Source organism: Venturia canescens, chromosome 2 (genome assembly GCF_019457755.1).
Source record: "Venturia canescens isolate UGA chromosome 2, ASM1945775v1, whole genome shotgun sequence".
Taxonomy (NCBI): domain Eukaryota; kingdom Metazoa; phylum Arthropoda; class Insecta; order Hymenoptera; family Ichneumonidae; genus Venturia; species Venturia canescens.
In genome coordinates, this window is record NC_057422.1 from 1,737,945 (window position 1) to 1,759,141 (window position 21,197).

A 21,197-nucleotide genomic window follows, 5' to 3' on the forward strand; every position below is an offset into this window, starting at 1 on the left:
GATAATTTCATTTGAAAACATTTCTGGTATATTCACGGGCACGTACCTGTGACTATAATGGAATATTATATTATTACTGATATAGTGCCACAAGTTTGCGTGGGGCAGATAGCGTTACACCTACCGTCTTCGAGTCAGCCATTGGGTCATTTCGATCCAGTTTATATAGCGTTACACCCACTGGTACCGAAGAACACGTCGTTACTACCTTTGAGCCATTTTGACTCAGGGGCCACTGCGTTACACGTACAGGTAGCCCAGTAACACGTTATTACAGCCTTTGGGTCATTTTAACTTGGTACAAATAGTGTTAGACCGACTGGTAGCCGAGTAAAATGTAGATACTGCCAATGGCTCATTTTAACCTGACGCGAACAGCGTTATACGCTCTGGTTGCCGAGTAACACGTTGTTACTTCCGTTGGATCATTTTGACTCAGTGCGAACACGTACTAGTGGCCCAGTAACATGTTGTTATAACCATTGGGTCATTTTGACCCAGGGGCCACTGCATTACACGTACAGGTAGCCCAGGAACACCTTGCCATTGGGTCATTTTGACGATCATTGGGAAGAATTTTTCGATCACTAAAAGCGATTCGTACAATAAAAAAATGAGAATCAAAATTTTTTTTAATTTCAATATCGTTGAAGTCCAACGTTGGAAACTTCAGCGACATAGCGAGTTACGGAAGTACACACTTAATGTTCAGTGAACATTTCGATAGCGGTTGTCAAAATATTCTATAGGTATTAAAGAGGATACTTTGATGACATTGATATATTTCAATATAAACTGTATTATATAATATATACATATATATATATTATATAATATATAATATATACTGTAATATATATATAATATAAAATGTATTATATAATCTTTGACAAAAGAAAAGTTGTCATTGTAGTAGTTCTCAAATCATACTTGGTTCTTATATGATTTTCTTGAATTTTAGTTTTAATAAGTGAAATAATTAATAATTGACCTTATCAAACGATTACACATTTCCAAACCGAATTTTCTAGATCTTTTGCATTAATAATTATATTGAAACGTTTATGTGTCATCAAAGTATCCAGATTATACTATTTGGTTGTTTTCGTAACTCAACTTGTGTCTTTATTTCTAAGCGATAGAAATGAATATTAAAGTCAACAATAATAATAAAAAGAAAAGAGTATCGAAAATGAGACAATTAATGATATTGTCATGAAGTCTTCATCTGTGTAAATCCTAAAACGTGATTTGTTTTTTTTTTTTTTTATTAGTTACGAAGAGCGGTGCGTTGGGTCGTAACGGGGAAGGTGACCGGAATTCAGCGAACGTCGATTCCTCATCAATCACAAAATCCGGTACAACAACGAGTCTCAGTGCGAATGGTAATACAACGAGTGGAAAACGTGCTAAAAATAAAAAACGTCGCGAGGCACAACAGGAGTTCGCGCACCCGTGGATGGTAGGTGCTCTTAAGGGTCATACCGGGCCTATCCTCGACATAAGTTTCTCCAGCAACGGCAAGTTCCTCGCAAGCTGTGCCGAAGGTATGTAAACTTGTACTTTTTCCCTATAAGACAAACAACAAAAACAACAAATGCACACACGATTTGAAAAAATTAAAAAAAATAGAGAAAAAACGGAAAACAGTCAGCCAACGGCAAAACGCATGAATTAGGAACGTTAAACTCTCCTTCGCAACTTCGTTTCTTCCTCTGCTCTCGCGTGGGCTCGGCTCCAGTATTTTGTATCTGAATTTAGTCACTTTACGATAATTTCTAACGAACTGCGGATTGTAATCTATTTTTTCCTGGACCATCGGTCTTAAGGAGGAACACCAGCTGGAGAAAAATGGTGGTGGCTTTCAGCTTTTTTTAGCTTTCATGCTTTGATATATTTTCTATGGCCTCCCCAATTTTTAGTCCGTTCCGTTCAGCTATTTTTTAGTAAATAATTTCAAAACTTGGAATACTCAACGCATAGATTAGAAAAAAGGGCGTTTCATTCTGCCATTTTTGTTATACTTGACATAAATTCCACCCAAAAAATGACCTATTTTCGGGGGTTCATTTCGTATTAACGAAGCTAACAGGACTTACATAATTAGATAAAAACGATCAAATTTGTATTTTGATAAACTGATTTTACGCGAAGTTGATGTTCCTCCTTAACTTTTGCTCACTGGCATCTATCATTTCAGAACGAGACTCAATCACGCGTCCTCAGTTTTTAGAGTGTTTTTTGAGTAATTCGCGATTACAGTCGTACTAAAAACTGCATTAATTTCAATAAATCTGCTCGTTCGTCCTAGGATCGTTGCCTCCAACGATCGAGAACAATGAATATTGGCGATGGTCGAATATTTTAAATTAAATTTCAACATTTAATCGACAGAGTTCATTTCGTATGAAATTTCCCGTAAATTTCCTGAACAGAGGTTCAGATTGTTCAATGTTTCGAAGAAGCGTTCGAGCGCATCAAAGCAGTTAGGGAACTCTTTAGGATCGGGAGGTTCGCAAAGAGCTCACGTGACCGGATAGTCCTTGCACGGTTAATAGAGACAAATTAAAATGTAGGTCGTTTGGAGAGAAATCGATCGGTCGGCGACGACTGCGAGAGACTCGATAACTGTTTCTCGACGAGAGAGAACGGCGTGTGCTGTCCTGGTTATTTCTCATGTGCACACACGCACACACACACATACACACACCACACCACACCACACACGATTTCATATGTATAATCGTTTATAATTCTACGATATGTTCCTTCGAGCTTTCATCTCAATCGCTTCTCTCATTCGTCTCGTTCTGTCTTTTTTTCTTTATTCATTTGTCTCAACTGTCCGTGTGCTCATGAGAAAGCGAAAAATCTTTTTCTCCAAAATTGAGGAGGCGAATTAGCGAGCTAATTGATGAACGTCGATTCCATCATACGCGAGGAATCGTCGTCCGATTATCGAACCGGCTTCGAGCGATTAACATCCGAAATTTGATTTGCTTCGAATATTCGAATCACGACAATGATACAATGTGTTCAATTTATGTTCATTTGCCTTTTTTACGCATTTTTAAATCACTTTCCAATTTTAGGAAATCTTTGTTTTTCGGGCTATTCAATGATATTTTGGAAAAGTAGAGTTCAAAGAATTTTTTATACCCAAATTAGACGCGGATGCGATGAATCCTTTTTACTGCCTTAACCAGCACTCAATCGCTGGGACAGTATCGCTGCACTGTTACCGTGGCGAATCGCCACTGACCTACTGACTCCTTCACGGTCAGCTTCAATCCTGCCTCTTTCTGTGCTCACGCTTTTACATACATTTTTTCTCCCGATAAAATCGCAAGCGAATTTTTATCCGTCGCGGCTTCAAACGAGGATCGGAGGTTGTGTCGAGGATGTGAGAAAAATCATTTTCCTTCTTTCATTTTGACCGATTCATCGATTATGCGGACCATTCGATCAACGACGACAAACGAACGCGAAGTTAGAAAAAAACGCGCTTTATTATTACCCACGTGAGTTTACATCGCCGCAATAAATGCCAGGAATCGCACTTTCTATTAAGTTTTACCAATAAATTATGATTTTGATGAATCTTTCGACTGCGAATTGCAACCCACGATAAAGGTTCGCTTATCACGGAAAAATATGTCTTCTAAATTATGTACTATAGCAAGGTCACCATTATCTCATCGAATGATGAAATCGCTCGATGATGCGTACGAAAATACGCGCTTTTATGGCCATGTTCTACAGCACGTTTTGTAATAAAACATAAATTCAATGGCGTCGAAATTCTTGAAGATTCGATCGAGCACGTCGAGCTTTTGCACAAAAAATAAAATTCAAATATATTGAATACAATCATGAGTACGAATTCATCGACCGTTTCGAGAATCTCGTAAATTGGCAAAATTTATTTCTTCGAAATCTCTTGGAAAATGTGGCCTCCGAAAATCTTTCACAACACTGAAGTTCGCAAGGTTGGAGTCCAACGAAATAGACGAAAATAACATTTGTAATTAACCAATTATTTATTTCAAGAATCGTTCGTGTGGACTGAAAAACAGTGTCATAATTTTTCGATTTGGCATAGAATTGAATGAAAAAGTATAATTCGATGTGAAAAACTGGAACGATTCATTCGGCACGGCGCAGGCGAAACACACGCGCCAGTGAAAAACATTGAGAATTCTAACGAACGGAACATCAATGTTAAAAAGTAATACACGCCGCAGGAGAATCAAATTCAAAGTTAACCGAAGTAGATTCGAAAGTAAATATACACTCGAGAGATAAGAATATACTCCGTTGGGCCAGAACACGTGGAGCATTCGAACAGTGTTTCGTGCCAGTCGTACTTTGCACTATACGTACGACATCGTACTTCGGAGCTACGTACAAAGCATGTAAGCATGAGTAACGGGAGCGAAAGAGTGGGTTACTGTGGCTGCGCTCCTATAAGAGTATCTGCTCGCTCGCGTTACCGGTACTGAGGGTAAAAAAACTGACGATCGTACCGCCGCAGATGCACCGTTACGGGACTTCTCTTTCCTCGCTCGTTAAACGGGAAAAGATGAATAAATACGGAGCAAAAGCGACGAGAGCGTGTACGACGCGATCGCGATTCAACGTCTTCCGCAATTTCATACAACGCGTTGCTCGATCGATTTGATTTCTTTGGAGAAGCCACTTGCCCAATGAATCGTCGATTGTTAACGGGATGACGAAATACTCCTCGGACCAGCGGAAAATGGGCTGAAAAAGTCTCGAGGCAGATCGAGTTTCGATAATTGTGAGAAAAAACGAATTTTTTTTTTTTTTTTTTTTTCATTTTCTTGAATCTATGAACTGACAAAAGCTGAGTCAGCTTTCCTGAATCGTGTTTCATTTACAAATGGGCCGGTTCGATTAAGCGGTAATTAGTAAATGCCGATAATGTGGATAGTCGATTGAAAAATTCTTCAAGTTCATCCGTCAGAGATAAAATTCGATGAGGTAAATATTCAGTAGCAAATAAACGCGCTTTCCCCTGCGCTTACCTGCGCTGTGTCAATATTCTCGTAATTCACGTCATCCGCGACCTCAGTTGTTGCTTGTTCCGTGTATTCTCGAGAGCTCGTCGCGAGGATGACTCAAGGAATTTCTGTCTCGTAATAAGAAGAATCGCGGCTGAGGATTAATTATCTTGGGAAGTTACGAGACGCGCGAAGCGTTTGCTCGTTTGACGTAGCTTAATGGGGACTGATGGATTTTCGGCAGGAAAACGCGATCGGGTTGGGAAACTCTTTGATCAAACTTGCTCAGTCATTTGCTGTGTCAGATCGCGAGCCTATTCTCACCGACTCGTCGCTGCGACGAGAGTCTTCGACCATTTTTGTTGACTAAAAACTTTGTTACAAAAAATTCGAATCAACTTTGTTCGAGAAGCAATACGAAGATAAAATACAAAAGAAAATGAGGCTGAAATTTGCAACGGTGGAGTCCAACGAAATTATGTAAAAAAAAAACCCCTCCAATAATTCCAGTAATTTTTCAGTTTCGTGCCCTGCTGAATTTACAATTCGTAATCTTTTCAAGCTGCACCGATGCTTCGTCAAACAAAAAATTGGCGAATTGCAATTTTTTTTTCCTTCATCTCGTTGGACTCGAACGCCATATCGAGTTTTCACGATATTTTCATACACCAAATATTTCGCACATCGAAAGACGAATTTTTCGCAAGCATGCGCCGAAGGCCAGTAGAAAATTTGCGATAAATGCACGCGCGCCCTTGTTCTCCTGGTCGTATTATTCTTTATGTATGCACGTTCGAGCGATTATCTTTCCCAAAATTATTATGTGCAATTGTTTTTAATCAGCACTAACTGCGGTCACGAATTGTGTTATTTTATCACGTCATTAACATTCAATTGTTTCGTTCGTTCTTGCAACCGTTGCATAAATAAAAAAACTCGAATAATGCAGCGAATTGTTTTGGCCGTCACGAAGTCTCCTTGACGTTCCATTTCATGGTATATTAATTTGTGAAATTATCAATAACCTAACGTATCATCGCTGCGTGACTCTTCTCCTTTCGATTTCTACAATTATGCCCAAAAGAAAACATGACACCGAAGTTTGCAACGTTGGAGTCGAACGAAATCATCTGAAAAACTCTCCAACAATTCCACCAATTCTCCAATTCTGTTACCCGCTTAATTTGCAACTCGTAGTTGTTCGGTCTACACCAATGATTCGTAAAATAAAAAAATTGGTTAATTACAAATGTTACTTTCTCTAATTTTGTTGGACTCCAATCTTGCTAACTTCAGCGTCGTAAGAAAACATGAAAATTCGAACAGTCGCTCGAATCCCCGTGCAGTGATACTCGATCAATAGCACCATTATTGCCAATTGGCATGAAATTTTGAGAAATTTGAGCCCGACTCGGTCGTGAATCTTCGACGAGATCGAAGGCTTTCTTGCCGCGCCGCATAAACTGAAACAGCGTCGGGTTCTCCGCTGCACGCGGGGCCAAGGCGCAGAGCGATCCGTGCATCTCGCTTAGTCATAGCCGAGGGGAAAGAAAACCTTCGAGTTTCTTCGAACCCGTCGACGATGATTTCATAATGATGCAACGGTACTGAACTTGCATACGCTAACGCGAGTAGCGAAGAGTAAGCGCCGAGAAGAGAATAGAACGTAGCGTGCGACCGCGAGGATGTCGAGCTCCCGTTATCGACTAGACGACTCTCCCCAGCGACTTTTCTTCCGTCCTTTCTATCCGCCGTAAACTCTGACGCGTCCTTTTTTCCCGTTCGACAGAGTCGGAGGGCTCCGGTTCATGACGATTGCGCCGAAAACGAAACCGGAGGCGAATTCACTCGCGTGACCCATCGATCGAACTCGAGAGAGAGCGATTAAAATATTGAGTGTGGGTTTCTCATTTTTTTCGAGACCGGATGTCGTCGGCGGCTTTGTGGCTGCGACGTTTTCTTCGTTTTCGAGGACCCGAGCAGCCCCCGGTTGACGCGTGGTTTCCTCCTGGTCCGATGACCTCTCGTTGTCACGAGACATTTGCTGTTTTTGTTTTCGAGCTTTTATTCCGTCCAAAAGCGTGCACCGTTGATCACCGTTCAAAGTAATCATTCGCCGTACAATCGTTCGATCATTTTTCCCTGTCAATTATCTTTTTACACGGTTTCCCGATCCGCGTTTATGGGCCAGTCGATTAGAATTTCTTCGTCTCCACACACGGTCACATCGATGACCAACAAAAGGCGTTCTTGACCTCGAATGCGGCTCGCTTATCCACTAAAATTTCGTCGTTGTTTCGTAATCGTCTGGCGACTCTCACGTCGTTTGGACAACTAACGGTCCATCGAAATCGTTCACTTTGTCCGGCCTGCGAGACTTCGTGTGTTTGAACATCGCTTGTGTAACATCGAGTTTCGAAGTTTGTTTTTAAATCGACGGCTTTACTAAATGAGTCATCTTCTTCGTCGCAGTTTTTTTCAATGCTTCGTGGGATTTCTCGGTGTCAGAATATATCCGTAGAGAATTTTTGTATCCGTGAGTTGTTTAACGTGAAAGTTTTTTTTTTCCAAACTCGACGCATTATTCATTCGAAAGAATGTTTTTATCTCAATGTTTCAACTTGTCAAAATGGAAATAAACTTCAAGTACTTGGAGCAGAATCGGTTCAGTGGGAAATCGCGCCGATTAAACTTCGTTATCTCTCGTCTTTTTGATAAAATTCAAATGATAAAGACTTTTTGTGGAAAATTAAATTGATCCAGGCCAGGGAACAAGGAAAAACGTGCTTGCCTGTAATTAACGAAATCGTTTTATATTTTGATTTATTTTTCAGCCAAAAACTGTAATGAGACATGGAATGAGAGCGCGGTATGTTTAAGCGAGCCGAAGATAAAAATTCGCGGTGTCCTCGGAGCTGATTTTTCGTTCGTTCGTTGGTCGAAGAAAAAATTGTTTTTCAAAATCCTTTTTTGACGAGCACTCGAATATCGCGTTTACAGAACTGGCTTCGGGGCCGGGCGAGTTGACGCCAGTCGCGGTCGGGACATTGAATTTCACATACACATATATTTATTGATATATGCGTACAGATGTACACACACACACAAACATATATATAATATACGCAATTCGTTAAACCTGTTGCAACGGGGACCTCGATAGAAACATTACGTAAGCATGCAAATAGCCATCGGAGCCGTTGAGATTCGCCCCATCGAACAGAAAGAGGGAGAAAATGAGAAGAAGGAAGATAGAGAGGGAGACTTTAACATGCATTACGATTTGAACGAGTGAATAAATGGATTTCAACAAATAATCGAGTGCGCGGAGCATCCTCTAATAACTGCGCGCCTAATAAATAGTCCAATAATAAACGGAGTCATTGAAATATTGAAAAGCAAAAAACGAAAGAAAAAAACCACTCACGAACCAATAGAATGAATAGAATTAAGCAAAGAAAGAATAAATAAATAGAGAAAAATGTGTTTACCGGTGATTCATTTACGCATATGTTTTGTGTGTGCACATAAAGATTGCGACCTGGTGCCGGAAGAGGAACCAGAATTCGGGGACGCCAGTAGCAGCAGCGGCGAGGGGGATTACGTTCTCGAGGAAAAGTCACGTCGCCAAGGAAATACCGTGGGTTCCGGAAGTTCAAGTCGTACGACGGGGAGCGTTGTTGTGACGAATAGCAACGGCCGCAACAGCAGCCAGAGCAGCAGGAACAGCAACGAGCCACTCATCTCGACCTCGAGTCCGTCTGTCAAGCAGCTCCAAAAGGTACGATCCTCGTTATCGTCCTCGTCGTCGTCGTCGTCGTCGCTGTCGCAAGTACCGAGCGAGGGTGTCACAGCCGTCACCGCTGACCGGACAAGCCTGAGTCGTCGTCAGAGGAAAAATCGTACGCGAGCCCCACGAGAACAGCAACAACGTGCTCGTGATCGCGACGAGGACGCTGACGAGTTGGTCACCGCTTCGAAACCGCGTCACCGACACCATCATCGCATACATCATCAGCCTGATGTTAAATTGCGTCATTGTCGCGACGAGAGCCCAGTCAGAACGGACAACTCCTCCAAGTGCAATTCGAGCAAAGCGCGTCGTTCCAAATCGCCGAGAAGCCCTAGAAAATCTAGCGAAAATCCAGAAGCGACGATGAACATCAATAGACACCCTCTCAAGTCCTCGTTCAATCCATCGAACGTACAAATTCCACGTACAAGGTATCAACATTCAAACGTAAACATGATTGTGAGAACAATCCCGAGGAATTACTTCGTGTACGTTAACAACGGTATCGCCTGCAACGATCTCTTATCAACGAGAAATCGGTTCGATCGATTGAGCGAATCAGCTTTCGTTTGTCTCATGAAGCGATACGTACTTCCCAAGTCGCTGTGCATTACGTACGGCTATCCAATTCAATTCGAAAATTTGCTCGATTGCGTCTTCATCAAACATTATCAACCTTCGACGATCGAAGCGAACGTACGTTGGTACCGTCACTTGGACGTCAATGCCCGGGAATTCGTGCCGAGCAACAAAAACAGTGGTAAATGCAGCGCGACAAATGACCCCGAGAGGGTTTGGACCGCAGCGCCGGCGGAGTCCGAGATTGACAGTGGCACCGGAAGCGGTAGCTCGGTCGAAAATTCTGATCAAGAACCCGAGTGTTCTTCCGACACTGATAAGAACTCGGACGTCGGTGAATCCTTCCCGCTATCTTCGTCGTCGTCCTCCTCCTCTTCCTTGTCATCGGGTTATTCCGAAGATTTGCGGCGAGATTCAACGGCGGAAATAAGCGAAGCACCCTTTCCTCCAGCCGTCATGGAACACGAGTGCACGAGGTGCGGAAAATATTACAGCGAAAGCTGCGAAACACGAGAGTACACGATGGAGGAAAAGTGCGTTTATCATTGGGGCAAATTGCTGAATTCGCAAGTACCCGGGGTGAAACCGAGGACGTGGGAATGCTGCCAGAACACGGAAAACGTCGGTGGCTGTACGACCGCCTCGAAGCACGTTTGGTCGGGATTGTTGCCCGGTTACAACGGCCCTTTCTACGATTACGTTAGAACAAGACCGTCTCAGGTTTTCGCCGCGGACGGTAATTACGGGGTTTATGCAATTGATTGCGAGATGTGTTTCACCAGATTGGGCCTCGAATTAACCAAAGTTACCGTCGTCAGTCTGACCGGAGCAGTGGTTTACGACACCCTCGTTAAACCTCGCGACAAAATAATCGATTATAATACTCGATTCAGCGGCATCACCGCCGAAATTATGGCACAAGCGACCAAAACGCTCCCCGATGTGCAGCGAGACATATTGAGCTTCATACACGCCGAGACTGTCCTCGTTGGCCACGGTCTTGGCAATGACCTCCGTGCACTCAAAATTGTTCATGGTAATGTCATCGATACCACAGTCATCTACCCCCACGTGAGGGGCTTTCCCATACGGAGGAGCCTCAAAGCCATCGCTAGGAGCGTACTTGGCCGAGAGATACAAGTGTCCAAGCACGATTCGGTTGAGGACGCGAGAACGGCAATGGAAATAACGATCGCCAAACTGTGGTCGGACATCTTCTAGGAAGCTTCGAACAACCTTGCGGACGTTAAGGCTAATTTTATTCTTCTCCGCTTCGACGAATGACTCGAAAACACTCTCAAATATTTGATTATCATTGGACAATGACTCTTGTGCTCAAATGCTCAAAAATTTAGCAACGATGAAAGAGATTGAGAATGTAGAAAAATAGAAAAAGATTATTGATGGAATATTGTCCTCGCCACTCGCGCTCCCGCCAGTGTTCGTCAGTTCCAAGTGAAATCTGTGATACGTTTTACATATATACAATCACCATTGCCGCGTACGCGCGGCCTTTGTCACGAGCTCAAACTTCACCGGCGAGATCGACGTAAAAATCGAGAAAATCAGCGAAAAAATTAGACAATCTGTTCGCCCGAGGATAAAACGAACAGTTTCCGTCCTTCTTTTTATCGCTGCTCGGTAAAGCGTTCATTTTTCATGCTTCTAAATCTCGCGCGTACTCGAAACTTCATCGACAGAATTCATCATCGTATCATCCATCCTTCATATTTTACTCAATTGTTAAGATAAACGATTACAGAAACCAAATGAAAGAGGAGACACAATAAATAACTCTTTTAGCTCGTAACTTCATGGATTTGTACATAAACATTTTTTCGGAGAAAAGGGACTTATTTCGTTTCCCTGGTCGTCGCGCGGACATCCCACCGCCGGGGAAAGTGCGAACGTGTCATTGATTACCGTACGCTCGTTCTAGTAGTAGTTTAAGCGCTGTGCACGCCGAGGAGAGACCAATAAATATCAATTCATCAATGAAAATCATTCGAAATATACAATAATCCAACTCGAAAGAGGACTCTAAATGAATTTTCTTCTCCGGTTATCTCTAAACATCAATGTATATAAACCGCATTTGTACATACACAATTTTCATTCGATGCACTTTCATTATCGTTCTCTCTCTCCTGTGGACATATGGCATTGTATTTATCCAAGTGTATCGGTAGACAGCGTATGCGAACGACATCAGAATCAATCCAATATCATCAAATTGGCTCGAATTTATGCCACGTAATAATGGTCAATAACGAGAGATCCGTATACATATGAAAATATTGGTATGAAAATTCAATTTCTAATAATTTTACCAAATACAAAAATCAAATGTCAGTTGCACTGTTTTCATTTTGTTGAGAAAATCATTGTGTAAACAAAGACTTAACGGTTTTCATATACTTTTTAATGAAGCATGTAAAATTACGTATCGATTGTTTGTTTTATTAAGCCAAAGTTGTAAAACTTAATTCTTTTCACGATTTTATAAAATCTTTACCGTCCGTTTTTATTCGATTATTGGAAAAAATCGTCGCAGCGCCGTTACCGTTGATACACGATCGAAAAAACTCGCTTTTACATTAAGAAAATATAAATTTGACGTAATTATTGCTGTACAAAGTTAGATTTTGTTTTGGACGTTTTCATGCTTTTCATTTGTTTTTTCGATTACTCCTCTCTTGACGCACTCCAGGGTATTCGTTATTACAAAAGAAAAATAAAAACTTACCGTTTCTCGTCATCCCGAGAGGAGGAGAAAAGCTTGAAAGACCAATTTCAAAGAAGGAAAGAGGAAATAAAGGAAAAGCGTGAATAATAATAATAATAATTGTAATAAAAATAAGGATAAAAATACGGCTGTGCGCTTTCTCGACGAATCTCATGTCGCGCCGGAGCACGGCGCGCAGTCTCACTTTTACACATATCGAATGTTTGTATGAATCTTGGCGAGCGTGATTGAATGCGTGTGGCTCTTCAAATACGTATAAATAGTACATATTCATTGTACATATGTACATACATCATGTTTGTCGAACGCCCTGAGTTCGAATCTAATTAATGTCACGACGCTGAAGTTTGCAACCTCGCAATCCAACGAAATTAACGAAAATAATATTTGTAATTACCCATTTTTTATTTCACGAATCATTAGTCCCGACTGAAAACCTACGAATTGCAAATTAAGCACGTTAGAAAATTGGAGAATTACTGGAATTATTGGAGACTTTTTTCACATAATTTTGTTGGACTGCGACGTTGCAGACTTCAGTGTCATATGAATGTCGAGGGATGACTCGCCCCGAATCGGCCGATGCCCTCTTTTTTGTCGAGAGTCGTTCGAAATCGAACTCGGAGAACGATTATTTCCGATTACATTTATTTTTCATCCATTTTTTTTACATTCTTACATGTTTTTCTTTAACGAAAAAACGACGAAAATAGAGAAAGGTACAAAGAAAGTCGCCGTTACTCCCTCTGCGAATGGAGAAACGGAATGATATCTGTATATGTGTGTGAAATAAAAATTCATATTATACGTACTCTGATTGATTTTATTGCGCAATATTTATTCACGAATTAACCGACCTCGGGGATCAACCATTTTCGCTGAAATTCTTGTCCGTTCATCGAAATTTTTAATTATCAGGTGCCATTACGTAATTGGCCGAGAAACAATGAGACTCGGGTGCCAGCCAAAGAGAGACAAAGCCTCGAATCCACCGCAAGAAATTTATTTTTTTTCGTCGTCACCCCGAGCCATAGCCTTTTCATCAATTTGTGACATTTTTTCGATTCAACGTCAAAGAAACTGACACGCGTTGTTTAATCGAAATCTCAAAGGATTCATCATTTCCGTTGCAGAGACAGAATTTCGCAGGATTTTTACTCTCCCAGATTCAAGCCAATTGAGAACATCGACCCACACAGATAACACTCACGAATGCTCATTTATATACGTATATGAAATACAAGAGTGTCTCTTCCATCACATTTGCCTCGGCAAAACTTTCTCTCGACTCCCACCCATGCGAGGTGCTCCTTTCCTCAACATTCGTACGTAACTCTCGTTCTCACTTCCACTCTTCTGCAGCTCGACCATTTATTATTTCTCTCTTTTCGAAGATCCTCGAGGCGTCGTCGAAAAAGTAGGATATCAAACGAATTCCGCATTTAATTAAGGACGCCGAGATTCTTCAGCAAAAATTCATATACACGCGGATATTCGTTGTGAAATTTCGTTTGGGAGGAAACGAGAAGCTGGGAGTTTAGACTCGAGCATCCAAAATAATGATTTTGGTCCAATCTTCTACTGTCCCGCATCGTTGATGAAAAAGTACTGAAAATCAGTCGTTTAACCATCGGAATTTATGGGAATAGACATAAATATGTGTTTATGTAAATATCGAGAGGAAAAATGATGCCCAATTCGGAGCGCAGTTTGCTCGATAAGAATCGTAAGTTGTATCATAGCTGTTGATTATTACATGGACTTTATTTTTGTCTCGAACATCTTTAGTACATAAAAAAAAGTAATTTTCCCAAAATTTCAGATTTTTCAATAAATTTTAGATAGTGCTCAAGCCACTTTTTGGAGTTTTCCTATTTTTCTCAAAATCGCTAAGCAAACATTTTTTTTTGCTCCCCTAGCAGAAAGCTCCATGGAATCGTAAATCCAATAAATTTTTGTCACTCTCCAAACAATTTTAAACTTACCTCGCACGTCTTTTTTTTCTGCGTATTCAACTATAAATTGTGAGATTAAGGAGCTTTTCGATACCTGTTAACAAATGTTAAGAAATTGATAAAACTTGGTGATAACGTTCTTCAACATAACGTACAAAAGCTCAATTTTTATCGAAATTTTCTTCTACATTGTTATCGAGTAATAAAGCATTAAAGCAAAGTTCTTATGCCCTGAATGTTATATTGAAACGCTATGCTCATACACGTCATCTTTCGAGTTCGATTACTCGATAACGGTGTAGAAGAAAAATCTAAAAAAAAAATGTATTGTCGAATTTGGTACTAAAGAATATGTTCACCAAATTTCATAAAATTCTGAACTTTTTGAATTTTTTTATGTTCTTAACATGGCTTAGCATGACAACGTTGTATCGACTGTACCGAAACTCCTTAAAGAGCGTGTAGATCGTCAACAAAAAATAGAATATCAAGAGACTCGGTAGAGTCTCGGGACAAGTTTTCTATTGGGAACGAAAATTCAACTTTTACAAATCGAATAAAAATGTTCAGAATGTTTTTCCAGTTATTTCTCAAAAATCCGAACGTCCCCGACGTCGGATATCGAGCAGCGTTCACTCGTTTTTAAGATAAATAGAAAATCGATGTAATCTTTATAGAAAAATCGTCATCGCCGCTCCGAAGTACCGATATTGGTCGATCTCTCCTCGTGAAAAGGTCTAACGCGTAACTCGCGCGTGGTTCGGTAAATAGCTCCGTTTCTGTTCGCCACACAACCCCACCTATCTACCTCTGGCGAGTGCTTTCGCAATAAGAATTCATTATAAATGATAATAGCCGTTGAATTTGGCGAGAATGTGGATGGAAACCGGTAATCTCTGGAAGTTGTCGTCACGGCGACATCGTCCGAGTCTCACTAGCCTCGTACAGCTCGGGCATGTATTCATATATTTTTTATATATATATATATAGAAATGAGATTGCTGCACCCAATCGATGTGTCTCTCGTGAGCCGTAAGCGCTGATCACTTTTCTGTGGAGAGTCGAAGCTGAAAAGTTACGTTTTTTCCTGTTTTTCGGCGCACATAAAGTTACGTATGGAGGAGAGGGTTTCATATCGAGGCGAATCGAGAGGCGGATTGAAACTCGCATGAGCGATGCAAGAGAAACAGCTGGTTCGACGCTTCCAGAGACGTTTTTTTTGCCAGACGAGAAATATTCCGAAAAAAGGTTCACCTGCTGGTAACTCGAACGGAGAAGGAAAGATCGCGTTATTCTACCGGTGCGCGAACCGCTCGAGAAGGATCTCGAGAGCGGTTCGGTCCGTGGCGGATCGATTAGAAAAATGGCGAGAATTTATTTCTCAAACTTTTGACTTGTGCCCGAAATTTCAGTGGATCGACGTCGAATGGGAGCGACGCGAGGATAAGATTCTTCGCTGAAATTAATCGCGGTGCGTTTGTCTTGGAGTACTTGCCGTGCGCAGACATTCGTAAATTTTTCGATTATCATTGGCTCGAGGCTCGAAGCAGTTGGTGGTCGTTCGAGAGACGCACGCAGACGAGCTCGTCTCAAACAATTTTTATATCCTCCAAGGCTTTTCTCGCGTGCACAGCCACATAAATTAGTCCCCACGCTTCTTCATTTCAATCGCTTTGTTCTCCCTCTTGAGCTCACAAAATATGAACGTTGGCCTCGGTGCCCGGTACAATGAATTCTGCGTTACATCCGAGACTTTTGGCAAAGATTGAGAAAGGTCACTGCAGTTTAACGACACGAGCTCAGGGACGCTGCGATGACGCCGAATTCGTATTTACCGCAGTCTTTCCAAAAATATTCTCATTTTCCTCGATCTTATCGTCGAGCAGCGACATTGTCGCTTCCGGCGAACGATCGAACAGGAAAAACTCGTAATCTTTCGTGTTCAATCGACATTCCTCTGAAAATTTATGAAGCGACCCGCAGTGCTCGCGTCCCAATTAAGGGGGGAAACCACATTAAAAGGCTGTTTAAAACTGATTTTTTGGGATTTTTTTGGGTGGGAAGAATTAATTAGAATTTAATCAAATTTTGACATCATTTCGTTTATATTTCTTATGATTTTTTTTACATAATTTCGTCCCAAAATAACAACGTTACACTGTGATGTCCGCTGAAGGGTTGTGAGTTTCGTTTTCCAATTGCGTACATTGTAGCCATTTCGATTTTCAACTGAAATCAAAAAGGTTTTGATTTTACATTAATAACTTATTTTCTAAGAATATGAACCTCAATGTAGGTGAAAATAATAAAAATTAATACTTTTCCAGGCGTTGGAACAATTTACTTCGATTTTCACGATTTTTTTTCTCTAATTATGCGAATAAAAATATCCTTAAAATCATGATATCATTTCACAAGTTGGTTCATATAATTCGTAATTTTATAAAGAATCAAATAAGTCATTTCGAGATAAACGCGTTTGAAAAATAAATTTTCGGACACATTATAAAATGCTTACCGATTAATCTGCGATTCCGGCACCATACAGCAATCCTTCTTCTTCTTCATAGGCTTTGTTTTGCGCAGGACTACCTGAGGTAGTGCTCCGCCCTATATGCGCTCGAGTCTGTACCCGATGGTGCGCTCGGTTTTGCATATGCTCATAAAATCTGAACGAATGCGAATTTTGCTTTGAAATTTTTACAGCGTATTCTTGGACAGTTAAGCTAAGCTAAGGATTTATGCACTAAACAAAAAAACGACCCTCCTAATGTGGTTTCCCCGCTTAAAGCGTCGGAACCTTAACGATGAGCGTACACGAAGTGAGTATAAATCGCAAAGGAACAAAACGCAAGCGATCTTCGTCGCTGAAGAACTAGGCCTCGAACTGGGGCACGTTCGACGACGACGCCTACCGGTTTGATCCGACCGCGTGCTCAAACGAATCCACAAATATTCTTATCCCTCTCAAAGTATAAACTTCCCCGTCGTTTTTAATATCCGCCTGCAAGCGTTCACCAGCATCAATATTTGCTTGCTTCAGAGAGACCGGAATTATGTCAAAATTTGCTTCCCGTTCGGTTCCGCTCTAGTCATCCCTACGGCTCGGAGCCGAGCGAAAAAATGTATCGTCCAAGGCCAAGTATGCGTACAAGACGATTTATAATGAGCACGGTGCGGTGGACTGTGATCGTTACGGGAGAAAATCCCCGAGTCGTCTGGTACACGGTGCGGTAGTCCGCCGCGAGGAGCAACTTTCTTCTCATACCTCTCACCCATAGATAAGCGTATAGATGTATATATTATTAGCAAAGAGCAAAGGCGGTTTTAGTATCCGAGAGTTATTCGCTCGCTGTCTCGATCGCTCCACCTTGAAAATCTGCATGTTCCTTCTCCTTTTCCTCTTTTCCATCGTCGAGCATATTCCACTCCAGATTTAGCGACGACGCGGTGGCGCGAGCCACTTAAATGCTTCATAAAGAAACGAGGAGTTTACGAACTTTCTCCATCGCGCGGGCAGCAGCAGCAGCAGCAGCAGCAGTCACGAGTCACGACACCTTGGAAATCGGAGTCGCCGAGTTCTCGAGTTATAGCAGCCGCCTCGAACGCGTGTACAGACACACACCGAGCCAACACAGACATTTTCGACTGAGAGAATCACACTTGGGCAGACGCTATCGAGATCACGGGCCCCCGCACGCCCACCTCGTGACACACAAAGAGAGATCGAGTTAAGGGAAGAAAACGAAAGATTTCAAATCAAGTTCGAACTTTATACGCTGCAATAACGACGCTCCCGGAGCGCGGCGTGGCATATCCGGTGACGGGGATATATTTGATCCGTTGCGTCGTTATTGGCAGCGTCGTTCGTATACTGATTTTTCAACTTCAACTTTTCCTTGCTGTGAAACGAAAATACCTTTCTTTGATGAGATTTCCAGAGTTGCACGGTACAGGGTTTCATAAGAAATAGACTCGACGAGCGTTTTCCAACGGAATCGCGAGCAACGTGTTTAATTTTCATTCAGGACTTGCCCGGCGAGGAGAATGAAAATGTACGAGCAAAGCACGAAACGTCGATGAATGAGAGTTCCGAATCTTCGGAGGGTTCTCGCACAGTTCTCGCGCAGTTCTCGTGCATGGGATCCGGTTGACGTTTTCGGCTCGTCTCTCGCTCCCCCCGGCACCAGACCGCCGCGAGAGCATCTTCGGAGGCTGACTCGCTAGCCCGATTTTCACCCGGTCACGCGAATTCGTTTCTTCTCTGGCATCATGAATTTGAGAGTTCTCGGATGCAGCGAGTACTTCGCCGCAGTTCACTTCTCTCAGTTTGAACGAGCCTAGCAATAAAAATCGCACGGAGGCTCCCTCGAGAGGGAAAGTCGAGGAACGCACGGCCAAACGGACCGAGGGACTCGCTCGATGTTTTTTTTTTGTTTTCATTTCATATTTTATGCAACGGGGCAGTGATCGAGGATCGAATTTTTCGAGGATTTTTCTCCAGCTTTTCGGCCGATTAGTCGACGTCGACGAATCAAACGTTCCAAAGACGTTTCCTAATGCGAGTGCGATCGGTCGATGATCGATTTCGCAAAGGCGCAACACCGACAAGACTCGCCTGCGATCACTGCCAATAAATTTCCTCATTACCCACCCGTCGTAAGCAGCCACAACTCTGCGCTTAGCGAATCAATCCCGCACGCCGAATTGTGAAGCTCCTTCATTTGCATATCTCGTCTCGTCGATTGATCGATCACCGGGCCCGATCGCCCGCCGCAGTGTCGGCGAGTTCTAAAACCTCTCGCGATCGCCAAGAATACATCGTAAAACTCGTGCTCGATGCGACCAACGCTCGCAATCGGTATCGCGCGGAATCTGCCAGCTCTCGATCCTCCTTTCGGGCGTTCGGGAACGCGCGCCATTTACGTGCTTCTCTTTCTTTCGCAATTCAACACTTTGAGCAAACAACCAAGAGCTCACGTCCGTGTCTTCCACTTTGATTTCCTAATACCTTCGGTGAAAACACTCAATCAGATGGACATTCGTATATGCCAATGTATTTATTATCGTTACGATTCGATATACTTATACTCTCCGCAGAGCGCATAAACATTGACACTCTGCGGTCGATTTAATGTCAAAATAATATCGCTTTAACGTGTGAATTGAAACTTTGCTCCCGCGAGAAGACGGAGAAAAATTCGTTCAAAATTTTTACCTTTTTCAATTTTCTCTTCCAATTTTTATTCTCAAATTTCTCTTTTTCTACTTTTATTTTATGCCCCTCAACTGCTTCTGCGAAAACCCGATCAAGGTGAATTGGATCGAAATGGGAATGTGATAAAAATTTTCACAAAGGCCATAGGACGATGAGCAAGTCAATCGCCCCAGGAAATGTATTTGGATTATGCTTTGAGGGAATCTTGGTACTGATGCGATATTATGATACTGCAAGTTTCAAACCTCTGTCAACTTGGGTTTTTGAATAAATCGAGAAAATAAAAAAAATTGAAAAATTTTTTTTCCTCAATAGCTGAATCGGTTTTAATAAAAATTGGACACGTGAAATAGAGGCATATGGAAACTCAGGAAAAAAATAGTCTTCGTAATGATCATTAGAAAATGGCTATTTTTTCCAAAATCGTTCTATTTCTTTATGACAGCTTTCCAGAACAATTTTGAAACTATTTTTTTTAATTGTCCCAGTTGTAGCGTTGTCCCTGAAATTTGCAAATTGTTCGATGAAAAACAACGAAAATCGATTTTGAACACTAAAAATCAAAGTATTTTAATTTTTAGACGATTGAAAATTGAAATGAAGCTTATTTGATGAATGTATGTGCACCAGGGTGTTAAAAAAATCGATTTTTTTTTCCCCGGAGCTCAAATGAAAATCGTTAGTACATTAAGAATATTCCAAATATTTTAGATTTCTTTAATTTTATTTAGAAAGTGCTCAAACCACCTTTCGATATTTTCCTGTTTTTTCCCAAAAATCGCGAAGCGAAAATGTTCTTTTTCCTCTCATAGCAGGAAGTGTTGATGTTCCATGAAATCATGAATCTTATAAAATTTTGTTACTCTCAAAAAATCTTAATTAAATATGAAATTTCAATTTTTTTTATTTTCTCCATTTATTCAAAAACCCAAGTCGATAGAGGTTTGAAACTTGAGGATCATATCACATCCTCCCTCAAAGGATAATCCGGATACCTTTCTGGGGCCGATTGGCTATGCTTATCGTCTTTTCGGACCAATCTTTTCCGCCGTAGAATGTCTTTTTGAAAAAACAAAAAATTAACTGAAAGAAAATGTCAAATTGATGAAAATAAATTTCTTCGAGTTCGACGGTAGGAAATAGACAAAATTTCTGAAACTTGTGAAATCTCGAATATGTCCTTAGGCAGCTCGTTCTGCCTCGATTTCCCATTCGTCACCGAAACACTGTTAATTTATTAGCCGATGTGATCGCGTGAAAGGTGCTAATCGGAATTTTTGGCAGCAAAGCAATAAAAAAACAATGTGAAACGGTTTGACAGCCAGTGTGAAAATTCCGTAGTTTATTCGGCTCGAGTTTTTTCTTCGTGTTAACTATTCGGATGAAAAGCAGCGAAAAGGTTCGCTGCCATTGTTTCTCATTGGCACGAAAGTTTGTAATCTCCGTATGAGTTGTGGACGCGCTGACATGTAATGCGTACACGCTGGAATAGTTGGCCCGAACGAATCGCTTAGAACACATCTATAAACCTCTTAGAACCGTGGGTCGTTAAAGAGCCTCTCGTTTGACCTCATTTCGATTACAAAACGCGCGGTATCGTCGTACCTGTGTGCACGACATGGACATCGGTAAATAACGAGCAAAAGCGAATGCGTGCACGTTTTTGTTTCACTTGTGCGTCCGCCTGTGTTGATAAGTGTAGAAACGATTGATCGGTCGGTCGGGCGAGTGCGGTTTGAGAAAAGAGTCGATTCATTTGGAAGCGCAAGGTCACCACCGGAATCTTATTTTCTTATCGCTCCAACATTTGTTTTAATTTTGTCATTATTTTTGTGAAGTAATTCGGTCCAATGGATTGTCCTATTTGAGCGACTCGGCATGT

At 41.6% G+C, this 21,197-nt stretch overlaps 1 protein-coding gene and 1 long non-coding RNA gene across 4 annotated transcripts in view; one reads left to right on the forward strand and one right to left on the reverse strand.

The window, feature by feature from the left end:
• The window catches only part of LOC122406813 (A-agglutinin anchorage subunit-like), a 53,065-nt gene extending 40,112 nt beyond the window's left edge, over positions 1-12,953 (forward strand). For all 3 annotated transcript variants that reach the window (XM_043412553.1, XM_043412552.1, XM_043412554.1), the window contains exons 2-3: positions 1,275-1,547; positions 8,558-12,953. In XM_043412553.1, the coding sequence (XP_043268488.1) occupies positions 1,275-1,547; positions 8,558-10,617 (2,333 nt within the window). In that variant the 3' untranslated portion in view covers positions 10,618-12,953. The remainder of the gene's footprint in view (positions 1-1,274; positions 1,548-8,557) is intronic.
• A 3,230-nt stretch (positions 12,954-16,183) lies between these two features.
• On the reverse strand, positions 16,184-17,258 carry LOC122406817 (uncharacterized). The gene is made up of 2 exons (XR_006260077.1): positions 16,616-17,258; positions 16,184-16,326 (listed from the first exon to the last, which is right to left on the reverse strand). It is a non-coding gene; the product is annotated as an uncharacterized lncRNA (long non-coding RNA).
• Between the last annotated feature and the right edge of the window lie 3,939 nt (positions 17,259-21,197).